Source organism: Protopterus annectens, chromosome 3.part1 (assembly GCF_019279795.1).
Source record: "Protopterus annectens isolate FY-2018-M chromosome 3.part1, PAN1.0, whole genome shotgun sequence".
NCBI lineage: Eukaryota > Metazoa > Chordata > Ceratodontiformes > Protopteridae > Protopterus > Protopterus annectens.
Window position 1 is genome coordinate 221,002,655 of NC_056732.1, and position 12,697 is coordinate 221,015,351.

The 12,697-nt window shown below is 38.3% G+C and overlaps 1 protein-coding gene across 1 annotated transcript in view; it reads right to left on the reverse strand.

Moving 5' to 3' along the window:
- Positions 1 to 12,697, reverse strand: part of LOC122797652 (prostatic acid phosphatase-like) — a 190,546-nt gene that overhangs the window by 102,313 nt on the left and 75,536 nt on the right. Inside the window, exon 3 of the mRNA XM_044066193.1 lies at positions 1,090 to 1,185. Coding sequence (XP_043922128.1) covers positions 1,090 to 1,185 — 96 coding nt within the window. The remainder of the gene's footprint in view (positions 1 to 1,089; positions 1,186 to 12,697) is intronic.

Genomic DNA, 12,697 nt, shown 5'->3' on the forward strand with positions numbered 1-12,697 from the left:
GGTTGCCACAGTGGATCATTAGTCCGCAGAATGAGTGGCACTAGAGTTTTACATTGTTGAGTTGCCAGCCTGGTGCCCAACCTTCCTCAGGAGGCACACAAACACTCAATAGGGCCAATTTAGAATGTCCAATCCACCTGCAGTATGCCTTGGGAATGTGGGAGAAAACCGGAGCAGCCAGAGGAAACACACTCGAACACAGGGAGGACATGTAGACTCCACACAGAAGGCACCCCAGCCAAAAATCGAACAGGAGAACCTCTTGCTGTGAGTCAACAATGCTAACTGCTGCACCACTGTGCACCCATAAACTGCATATGTTCTATGTCCTTGTCAAAGCAGTCTTATAAACTTGTCTGTATAAAGGAGTATGGTTCTGCCTCTTTCTGTGAAAGTCAATGAACTCCAACAGTCCTTATTGTTTTCCTTAATGCATTTTATATTGTTTTGTTATTTTTAAGTCACTGTGGATGGCAAACAGCAAAGATTCTCCACTCTTATTTTTTTCTATCTCTACTCAAATGACATCCAGTGATGCTAGATGTTTGTTTTTAAGCTGCACTACTATTTAATATTCATAAGAATTTAAGGTGACATATTTCCCTCTTTCTTTCTTCTACCATTTATTGCAGGCTGAACCTATTACAAACTACTTTGATTCAGAAATAAACATTTTCGATTTCTATAGATGAGAGGGAAATATGTGTACGTGAAACAAACTTTAATGAATCCATGTAGAGATGCATGGATTATCAGTTCCATTTGTTTTACAATTTTTTTTTTCATGCTTAGCACATGCCAACCATTTTTATTTTGGATTCATAACTTAGATATTTTAGGTATTACATGGCACTGAATAATAAGCTACAACTTGTTCACTTTTCATTACAGCTGTCTTCATAGAAAAAAAATACAAACATAAATTAAAGAAACAAACTCTCAGACTAAGCTACAATCAGATCGATTCATTAACCACAGAGTGAAGACTTCATTGCCTAAATACAAGCAGATTTCATGCAAGAATATAGCACCTAAGGAAAATTGTAAACTTATACTGTGAAACAATGCATAACACTTCTTTGTTCTTACCTCACAGAAAAGGGTATCCTGTAGTTTTGCAAGTTGTCGAAGTGTCATTTCTTCAGGTTTGAAGCCAGTTTTGGGTTGAATCTGATCTATAAAGTCCTACGGAAGTTAAAATTTTCACTTAATATAAACCTTTAAAAATCTTTCTCATTGTAACTAACTGTAGTGAGACAGCCCTACTGAAGTATTCTGTCTAAACTAGGCATTATGATAAGGGCTTGGCAAGCATCCCCTGAAAATGCAGTTTATGACATAGCAGGATCCCAAACACCTGGAATGACGAATTAGTGGTCACAAAAGAAGTACTTATGGTTAGAATGATCTCCAAAATGTTTTAAGGTTGTGTCCTCTTAATGCTTTCATGTCAGTAACCTTAGTTCAAAGACATGTTGATGCTACTGGTGGTTGGTTAAGAAGCACAGCTGAGTATTAGGCTGCTAACTTCCAAGAAAAGCAAGATTATCAGCCATGTTGTAAACTACCAATTAACTAGTAGCACTTTGGTAACTCTAGTTAAGTACTGAAAGGTCACATTTCCACTGATTTGTAGACCCAACCAATGAGACACAAAGGACACAAATGTTTTTTTTATTTATTTTTTTTTTAACTTTCACACTTCACTTACTCCCTGCTTCATGAGCAGATGGGAACCTGTAATTTTGTGTTGAGATAAATGCTTTTAGCCTGAATGGGGGCATTACCTCTTCATACAACGCTATACAGAGGCTCACTCAGAGATGCCAGGGCCATATATGTTGTGCTTTGGAGGCATATAAGCCGGGAAGGCAATATGGTGATTATTGCGGATAACATGGTCATTTTAGCAAACAAAATGAAATTCTTTACAGACAATTGGATACTTATAATGAAAGTGGAAATTTCCGAAACACTGTATTTTGCTGAACATGATGCAACGCACAGGACTTGTGTGATGTTAAAATGATTAAAATAACTCTGAAATAATTACTATAGTTGGTGACAGCATAATCTATAATACCGCTTTCCTGAGATAATTAAAGTCTATTTGCATTCTAACTAGAATGAATTGATGATTATTAACAAAAGAAAAAAAAACTTGTCAACCACGGTTAAAATATAGCTAAGCAGCTACGATGGACACTTCTTTTATCAGAAAGAAATGGATTCTAACTTTACTGTTTTACTAAGCCAGGCGAAAAGATCTACTGAACCACTAGCCTTCTTCTGAATGTGTGTTAATGCAAAGGACTGGGCAGGTTATAGTTTAAGGTATTTTGTGAAATGAAAAATATAAAACCAAAAATTTGATTGGACACCTTACAAAACAAAACAGTGCAATGCAAAAAAACAAACAGTGATAGCACTTTTTCAGCATAAATGAAAAAGACCAATCATAGATCATTTCCTCCATACAAAATATTTAGAATGTTTTACTTTTGTCAAACTAAACTAATCACAAACATATGAATAGTAAGAAAAACTCTAAAGAAAAGCATCAAACCACTGAAGGAAACACACATACATACACACACACACACACACACAGACACACACAGACACACACACACACACACACACACATGCACAAATTAGTACCAAACTAAGTACATGTAAAAACATTAGGTTTTAAGAAATCCACCCACAATCAGTTTAGAAAACAAATGTTGCAGATTAATTAATCACCATTTCTTTCTTTCTTTTTTTTTAACAATACTCAGGATCAGCTCGATAACTCCTCTAACTGCATGCAATTCACCAATTTGTTCTCTGTGTGTGTGTGTGTGTGTGCGTCTGTGTGTAAGAACCAAGCATCTCTGGGTTAGACGAGAGTACTACGGTTAGCTTGGACCTGCCTGGGTAGACCAACTGGCCCATTTGTTTTCCCACAGTAAGAGTGGTCCAGCTTGTTGATTATGTGGAGCCACCTTTGATTCCCTGCAGAACACCCCCTCCATCCATTGTGGCAGCTTTTTTTGAGCTCTGTTACTGTTGCCTTACCATAGGGAACACAATGGCAACATGTTCACAAACGAGCTCCATGAGTGCAACACCTATTATCCCCATTAAGTGTCACCCAAAAGGTGAGTCAAAACTACTCCCCCCATCCTTCCTGGCCAGCTCCATTAAACTCCTGAGCTGCTAATCAAACTCAGGTCGTCTTGGCCATAGTTAGAGCATAATCCCCCTTATTAAAAGAAGGCACATCCTCATTTCAGAAATGCTACTACAGAACAAAATAACTATAAAATATGTATTGTTAAAAATGCAATGTGATACTGCTATTCATAGCAATAAAAATAACTATGAAGTAGTCTCAGAAGTGATAGCAAGATTTGTTTTTACCCAAGAAATTTATACTCAGAAACAATGGATATCTTAGCATTAAAATAGATAAATAAGCACATAAACTAATACATAGGATTCTTTAAATACGCTGTTAACATTTTGCTGGTAAATGACTGTCCTGCACTGGACTATATGAATTCCAGAAAGCGTTGAGCTAAGGAGTTGGTACACAAGTAGTTTTCCCAGTTAATGATGGGGTAGTTGAAGTCGCCCATTATTAGGGTGTTTGGTTGAACCCTAATATTTTAGTGGTAATCCTGGGGCATGGTGGGGGATCGGTAGCAAGCTACAATTTGGATTGCAGTTTTGCCCACAGTTAGTTGCACTTGGAAAACCTTGGATGCATTATGCTGAGCAACTAGCCAGGAGGTGTGGATATCCTTAATGAATATGGACACACCTCCGCCTTTGGTGTTTCGGTCCAGGTTACATGGCCGAAAAGTGTGGTATGAGTTATAACCTGGTAGTGCAGGGGTGCTCTCTGGAGCCTTGAACCAGGTCTCAGTCACTACACAGATATCGATGTTCTCCATTTTAAGGACTGCCTCGAGTGAGTGCATTGTGAGATTTGGACTTCTAGCATTGAGTAGCATTACCCTCAGTTTTTGCATGCCTGTTCCTGTTACGGTGGTGAATTTGTCATTTGAACCTTGCCTAAAAAAGGCACTATAGGGGCGGCAAGAGCCTTAGCCAGTATCCGGAATCCCAGGGGTGACAGGTGCAGGCCATCTGTGGCAAAGTATCATGGTCTGTTGACCATGTCATCTCAAGCAGAGAGACACTGGATCCCCTTAGAATGACACCAGAAGCTTAGCAAGTTTATGAAGTCAATCATTTTGTCCTTGTACTGTGGCATCAATCTGGGCAATGGCAGAATGCCACTCAGGGCTAGGGTCATAACTGTCTGGGCTACAAGATCGGAGAGCTCTTCCATGTCTCTTTTCATGTAGTCCAGGGAGGTACGTTTCAGGTCATTCACACCAACATGGACAATGACAGATTCATATTTGTACTTGTTGTGGAGTGACCTGAGTTTGTGGGTTATGTGGTGGATCCTGGCACCTGACAGGCAGCTGACAGTAACCTTCTCCTTGTTTAGTCTGGTGAGTGGGACATCAGTGTGCCTGACTATAGAGTCACCTATGACTAGTGTGTTGGGTACATTGTTTTGCCTTATTGGCTGTGGTTGAGTGGCACACTGAGTCTGTGGGCTATGTGTCATTTGGGTTGTGTTAGGGGATGGAGGTTGCTTGCGTTTCTGCTTTGGAGGTCTCTGTTGCTTAGACAGATTACTATTGAGAGCCTCCGTGAATGTTTTTGTGTTACTATGTGTGGATTTTGGTGGTGTAGATTTAGTGAGACTATGTGATGAGTGTGGTGTGGTGCAAATGTTTACCTTCTCCTCTTGACTGTCAAGTTCAGTCTTGGTTGGAGAGAGCTTTACCTCCAGTTTGGCTAGATAAGTCCATGTGTTGGTAGTCACCTTCTGCTCGAGGTGCAAACTTTTGTTTGAACTCAAAAAGGTATCTTGAAAACTTTACTGAAAATGGCAATCTGAAAACAACCAGCAACCTACTGTGGGACTTATTTTTTTTTGTTTGTTGACTCGATAAGCCTAATGGAGAAAAGTAGCCCTTTTTAAAGAAGAATACTGTCTGGTTAAAGGACTTGCTCAGAGTCTCACAGTTTGGAAGTGGAAATTAAGAGAATCAAACCCAGGACTACAGAATGAAGCTCATTAACAACTCATAGCTTTAACTCTTGTGTTCAACTACCAGACATGTTAAGCTATTACACTTACAGACAGGATAAGGGAATTGGCATCCTTAAACAATGGTGTGATAAAAGAGTATCATCCTTAATGCATAAGAGTAGATTTTGCCACAGTATTATTAAGTGACTCATTCTCTCTCTAGTAAATTAAACCATACCTTTGTAGATCCTGCCACTAGAATGCATTTCTTCAGTTGAACAGTTTCCTTGAAATTTGAGGTGACAAACAAATGTCTGCTTCACGGAAATAGAACTACATGCATTATACTGGCATATTTAGTGTGCCTCCTTCAACTGGACAACCTTTAAAATGTTTTTGTACTTGTAATATATACTGCTTGTCCTTTTTCTGTGATTATCAGAACAATACAATATAATGTACCTAGTCTAGGAGCTTTCCTAATTAGTAATTTTAACAGGAGTAGTTTTTGTTTACCTGAAAAACAGCAAAGAAATGATTTCCCTTTAGCACATGCTTGCCTAGATACAGTGATATATTTTGATGCATATCTGGAAACAGTATCTGTCACGTCTTGTGTATTCAAATGAGATACTGAGGCTGGGTATGAGTTCAAGTCATTTATTATACACACACACATCAGGAGCTGTAACTTGTACATGTACTTCATATGCTTACTGACTGACTTATTACTTCTAACACACACACGTGCATCTAAATTCAAGCTTAAATTCACACTGACTACACAAAATGGCACTGATTGCACTGTGCTTAGTAATTTATATGCATGTGCTGTCTAGCTACAGTGGCTGAATAGGTTCAATATACACACTGATCTACATCCTCTCTCTTTAACTTTGTTCTATATCTCAAAATACAAGAAAAAAGGCATATTAAAAGAGCTAGACATTATTTCAACATTTCAACAAAACATAACTGATTTCAAATCCAATTTGCATGTATTTAGGATTGGGTTTGCAAATTCTACCTGATCTAGTTACATAAAAATTCTGACTGGGTTTAGCAAAAGGGGCAGTATCTGGGGATTCATTCAATACTGGAACATCTGGGTTTTCATCAAAATTGTTTGAAGAAAGCACACTGTCCTTTTGAACCGAAAAGGTGGGAAAGAACCAAGTGCAGTAACCCAAACCACTAATAATCTGCAAGAAGCACCCAGTCCAGCACACTGGTCTCAATAAAGGCTAAATGTCACACCAAAGGTAACAGAAATAAAATTTAATAAATAAAATACAACTTTGTATACACCAGATTAAGCACTTTCATTCTGCACAGGGAACTTCATCAGAATACCATAGCATAAATTTCACACATTTAAATAATACTAGCAATCAACAATTATAAAATTCTATTGGTTAATTAATTAATTATGAAGTATCTCAAACCTTTCTACATATTAACCCAAACTGTGTATAGAAAATGTGGCTACATATTAACCCACACTGTCCTTTTGAATTGGAACAGTTAATGAGTCACTCTGGAAATTAGAGTTACTAGAACAGGCTATCTGCTGTGGCACTAGTTCTGAGACGGGTAACACCACATGCCTACGATTCCTTCTGTAATCCATTCCTTCAGACTGTATGATGTAAGATCTTGGTTCCTCACGAATGTCCTTCACGATTCCGACACGATCATAACCTTTGGATGTTTGCATTCTCACAACTTCTCCTTGTAACAATGGTCAAAGGGAATTACTGGTACAACTTTTGTGACTGATCTTTTCTCAAAAGTTGAGCCTTGACCACTCTATTGTTCTTTGCATTTGGTGCTAAATTGTTTGCTGATCGGAAGAGTTGTTCATGTTTGTCTGGACATCAGCCTTTGGCAGGGGAACCAAGCAAGTTGTCTCAAGGAGTGTTTCTGAGCTGAGTAAGTTGAGGAAAACATCAGTACTATCTTTTTTGGATTTCTAATACTTTGCACTATGAACTGCATGTGCAGCTAAACCACTGGCTTGTGGATACTCAGGACTAATGGTGATATGAACAAAGTCCCAAGACTCAGCAAATTTCTTGAACTGCTGACTAGTAAAATGTGCATCATTGTCAGACATAACTTTGTGCAGACTACCATGGAGAGAAAAATGTCTCTTCAATTTTGTAATGACTGTGCTGGATGTGAAATTGGGAAGTAGGTTGATTTTAAACCAATTTGAGTAAGAGTCTACTAACACCAAGTTGACCATTCCATTCAAAAATATCTACAGCAACCGTCAACCATGGTAATTCAGAAATTTGGTGTAGCTGAAGCAGTTCCTTTTGTTGATGCAGTTTGGTGCTGTTGTAAATTGAACATGCTAGAGTTTCCTTCTCTATACATTTAGACATAGAAGGCCAAAATACAAAGCCTTTTGCCCTTCTTTTGGTTGAATCAGTACCCGGGTGACCACGATGCAAAGTTTGATATATTCCTGTTGCAATGCTTTAGGAATTACCACTTTTGGACCTTTCATGATGATTCCATCTTCCATCATGAGCTCATCTCTGTAAGGAAAATACTGCTGAATGTCAAGTGGTAAACTGGTTTGTTGTGTTGGCTGTCCTTGACTGATAATGTTTTTCAGCTTCTTGAAAATTGGGTCTGAAGATATGTAATTTCTTAGTTTATCAAGCCATGATGATGAAAAATTTCTGACTTCCATTACTTCAAAGTCTGCTGTTTCATTTTCATGCTGCTGTGTCATTTGTCTGGGTGTGTGTGAGACAAAGCATCAACAAGGTACAAGTGTTTGCCCTTTCTGTAAACAATACTGAAATTGTACTTTTGCAATTTTAACATCATGCATTCCAGTCGAGGTGTGGCTGTATGTTTTGGCTTTTTCAAAACTGTCACTAATGGTTGGTGATCAATCTCTAGTTGAATAGGTCTGCCATAAATACAATAAATCAACTTCGAACATTCTAACACTACTGCCAAACGTTCTTTTTCTATTTGTGCATAATGCATCTCTGTTTGAGTTAAAGCTCTTGACGCATAGGCTACTGGTATGCCTTCTTGAAGGCAAGCAGTGCCAAGGCCAAACCTTGAAGCATCACAAGAAACAGTTACAAGTTTGTGAACATCATAATATCTCAGTGTGGGTGGACTGGGAATTTTCTTCTTCAGAATGTCAAATGCACTTTGTTGTTCCAGCCAGGACCAGTTTACATTTTTGCATGTCAACTCATGTAATGGTGCAGAAAGCTCACTCAAGTCTTGGCTGAACTTTCCTAAATAGTTGACCATACCTAGAAAATGTTGTAAAAATGCGACATTCTCTGGAACTGGCATTTCAACAATTGCTGTTTGCTTAGACGGATCTGGTTGTAAGCCAGAACTTGTAAACAAATGTCCCACATAAATAACTTATTTTAGTTTGAATTTACATTTCTGAGGAATCAGTTTGAGATTTACTTCACGTGCACAGTCTAGAACTTTCCTGAGATTTCTATGGTGTTCGTCTTCACCACTGCCTCCGATAGTAATGCCAACTACTAAAATAGCACACGGATAACCAAAAAAAAATAGTTCCATAGCACGTTGAAATACCTCACTGGCAGAATTCATTCCAAATTTCATTCTTAAAAATCTGTATCTACCAAATGGTATACCGAATATGGTAAACAATGCAGATTTGTGATCCAGTAAAATTTGTCAAAAGGAGCTTTTTGCATTTAAGACTAAAAAAAAAACAGTGACATTTGGCATGAGAGTGACTACCTCTTCTACTGCCTGCATTGGATGAGACACTTAAGTACTTTAAGTCTCTTGAAATAACATCTGAGCTTTTTTTTGTGAGCTACTACCATGGAGGATACCCATTCAGTGGGTCCTATTTTGTCTAGTTTTGCTTTTACTTTACTCTGCATTGCTACTGGAATCTTCCATGCTGGTCTGACAACTGGGCTTACTTCTTGGTTTAACTTAATGGAATATGTGACTGGAAGTTTACCAAGCTCGTCTTTGAAAATATCAGCATATTCACTAAAAATATTCTGTGTAAAACTATCATTATTATTCAGACTTATATTTATTTAACATTTGTTTACCAGGAAAGTCTGACTTGGAATGAAGACAATTTTCAGCAGAGGCCTGGGGAGAAATGATCCAGGTGCATGTCTTTTTAACGTGGGAGGAAACTCGCACGATCGCAGGGAGGACATGCAGACTCTATACAGAAAGCACCCAGCCGAGAATCGAACAGGAGAACCTCTTGCTGTGAGATGACAACGTAACTGCTGCACCACTGCATCGTCCTTTACATGTCACTTATATGGTGAACCTCTTTATTAAATGAAATCAGTACCATTCTCAGACTGTCTTTGGGGCCTAACAGTGACTGCACAAGTCTTTTGACTATGCAAAATTGCATGTCATAGCTGTTTCCGGCAGAATGGCATGAAAGAACTACAAGCCATCAATTTGAATCTCTGCACCACCATAAGCAACTAGTTTTGCACACATTGCTGAATCAAGTTTCTTACTATCTTTTACTTTAGCAAACATTTATGCTGATATAACACATTCCACTTAGAAGCAGTGTCTACTTTAAGCTCTACAGGTTTCCCATTAATTTCTATAGCAAAAAATATTTCACTCTTTGCTAACAACTGATAATCTACTGTCTAAACTGTTTCATTGATCGCAGAAACACCAACAACACAGAAAGTTTGTTCACAGCTCTTGGAGTTTGCTACAGTCTCTATATGATCCACTTGCTTCTTCGGATACTTATTTTTAATATAATGTTGCGACACTTTAGACTTGCAAAGCCTTTTGAAATTATTCCACTTTTTACATTTGTGACATGGTTGACCAAAAGCTAAAACACTTTTTTCTGTTTAGGTTCATAACTGCCTTCACAATTATGACAGTTAACAATGAGGTTGAGTGTGGCACTGCCTCTTGGTTTATATTTCTTTTTCATCTTAACTTTCTGATGCACACTATCAACATTCATAGTAGCAGATACTGCAAACATGGACATTTGTATGCTTTTCTGTAATCTCATGTACTTGACAAATCTCAATAGCTTTGCTCAAAGTTAATTCACTATCTCCAAGCAAAATCTTTCTCACTGCATCATTATTAACACCAGACACAAGACGATCTTTTATCAACTCATCTCACAGATCACCAAATCTGCATGTTTTTGCTTTACTTCTTAAGATGGCAATATATGCTGCAACAGTTTCACCAGGTTTTTGATTTCTTGTGTAAAATTTGTTCCGTTCCATTGTAATAATCATTTGAAGGTTACACATTTATCTAAATTTACATTTTAAAAAGTCAGGGTCTTCTGGCGTTTCAGCCTGTATCACAGTATGATGGTTCTCCCCCTCCCCTGCAAACACAGCAGGTACATACACAAATGAGCATTTCCACTCAATGGTATCTGAGCCGGAGAAGTATTAATGCTCTTGTAACATGTTTCTATATTAGCAAATGCAGCCTGTATGAATATATCATATTCTTGCTCAAACACTCGCCAGTTCTCAGCAAAATTGTTATCAAACACCAGCGGTTCAGGTCAGCGAAATCCGTCTGCCATAACAACAAAGTTCTTTTAAACATAAATATACGCCTGGTATTTGTAATTTTGCTCAAGTGCACAACAGTCTCTCCAAAAATGCTTTACTTTAACACTGCAAATACCTCAAATAATCCACACACTTTGGACACTTTGGAAAGTCTTAGTTACTGTGAAAAAGTCGGGCACTGTGAAAAAATTCAGACATTTTAGCCTTTTCAAACATTTTAGGCACTTTGGAGGTTATTTCAAACATTTTAGACATTATGCCACTGTCTAGGACATTTTGAACATCTCAGAAATGATTTTGAATCCTTTGGATGCTATGTGACATGTTTGAAGACTGAAAATAATTTGAAACAAATTTACGTAACTTTGAATAACCGTTGACCTGTTTGCGAGTTCACCCCTGGATATTACTCCACTTCTTACTATGTGACTCATGGTTTGTGAGCTACTTCAACTTCGGATCCCATTCTGACACCATGTCACCATAGCCGGCCTTAGGTATAGGTCAACTAGGCGGGTGCTTAGGGCACCGCTCTGGCAGGGGCACTTTTCCAGTATTTATTTGTTTATTTTTTTGTAGTAAACAAATGGTTTCTTTAAAATATGTTGAATGAATTCAGGAAAAAACTACACAGTAAGACAAACCATGAGAAAAAGGAAGGAAAAAGTAATCTGGATGGTGTAGGTAGACCGGAAGGGAAGCGTTGGGTGGAGTGGGGGGGCACTGTGCAGCCGTTTTGCCTATTGCACCAGTTGAGCAAAGGTCACCCCTGCATAGTGCATGTCTAGTGTATTCAAATGAGACACTGAGGCTGGATATACGTTCAAGTTGTTTATTATACATACACACACATCAGGGGCTGTAACTTGTACATATACTTCATACTTCATATTCTTAATGACTGACCTGTTGCTTCTAACACACAAACATATGTGCATCTCTTTTCAAGCTTACATTCACACTGACTGACTACACAAAATGGCACTGATCTTGCACATGCTCAGTAACTTATATGCATGTGCTGACTACATAGCCGGACTTAGGCATAGGCCAACTAGGCGGTCGCCTAGGGCGCCACTCTAGCAGGGACGCTTTTCCAGTATATATTTGGTGTAGGTAGACCAGGATGGGGGCACCGGGTAGTGTGGTGGAGGGCGCCGTGGAGCCCTTTTGCCTAGGGTGTCAGTTGACCTAAGGCTGCTCCTGGCTGACTAGGTTCAATATACACACTGATCTACAGTATCCACTGCATAATGGGTAGTCTCGCTGCCTTCTCCTTGCACTAACTGTGCAGTGAACCACACATTTTACTACCTGATATATGCTGTCAGCCAGTTTTCGTCATACCCTTCATTATGAGTTTGCTAAAACGTGAAAGCAGAATGAATCTATTATGTTTCATTTCCCTATAAGGTAATAAGGTACATTACAAAAGAATTTTTGATAAATAATCCCCAGCACAGAATTCTGAATTTTTTATGTTTTCCATTTATATTTTATAATTTTTCAGTCGGTTTGTTGCCTTTCTCACTAACTGTGATGCAGCTTGTGGATTGAGATAACAGAACATTCTTCTCTTGTCTTTATATTTATGACTACAATGCTTTGAAGAAACTGTTAATATGTCTATTAGTGCCATGGCAGAAGTGATCTTTTTATGTAATAATAAGAAACCTATCACTAACAATTTTCAGTGGGTAATGATCTTTGCTGTAATATATAGGCACACAGAAGCAGGAGACAATACAATATTTAACCAACAGCAACAAGAAGTAACACCAACACAGGGCACTGACAAAAAGTCTGTTGAATTCACGTACAGAGGATGCTGTTTCATAGCAGTGCTAAAGTAAGTGATATGGACATAGCTTAACTGATACATCACATCTATTCCTATTACTGTAGCAGGATCCTTTCACACAAGCATACAGGAACACAGTTACATACACGTCTGTGAATCATAATTTCATCACCAACTGCATTTTCACACTCCAGGCATTCATTCTTACAG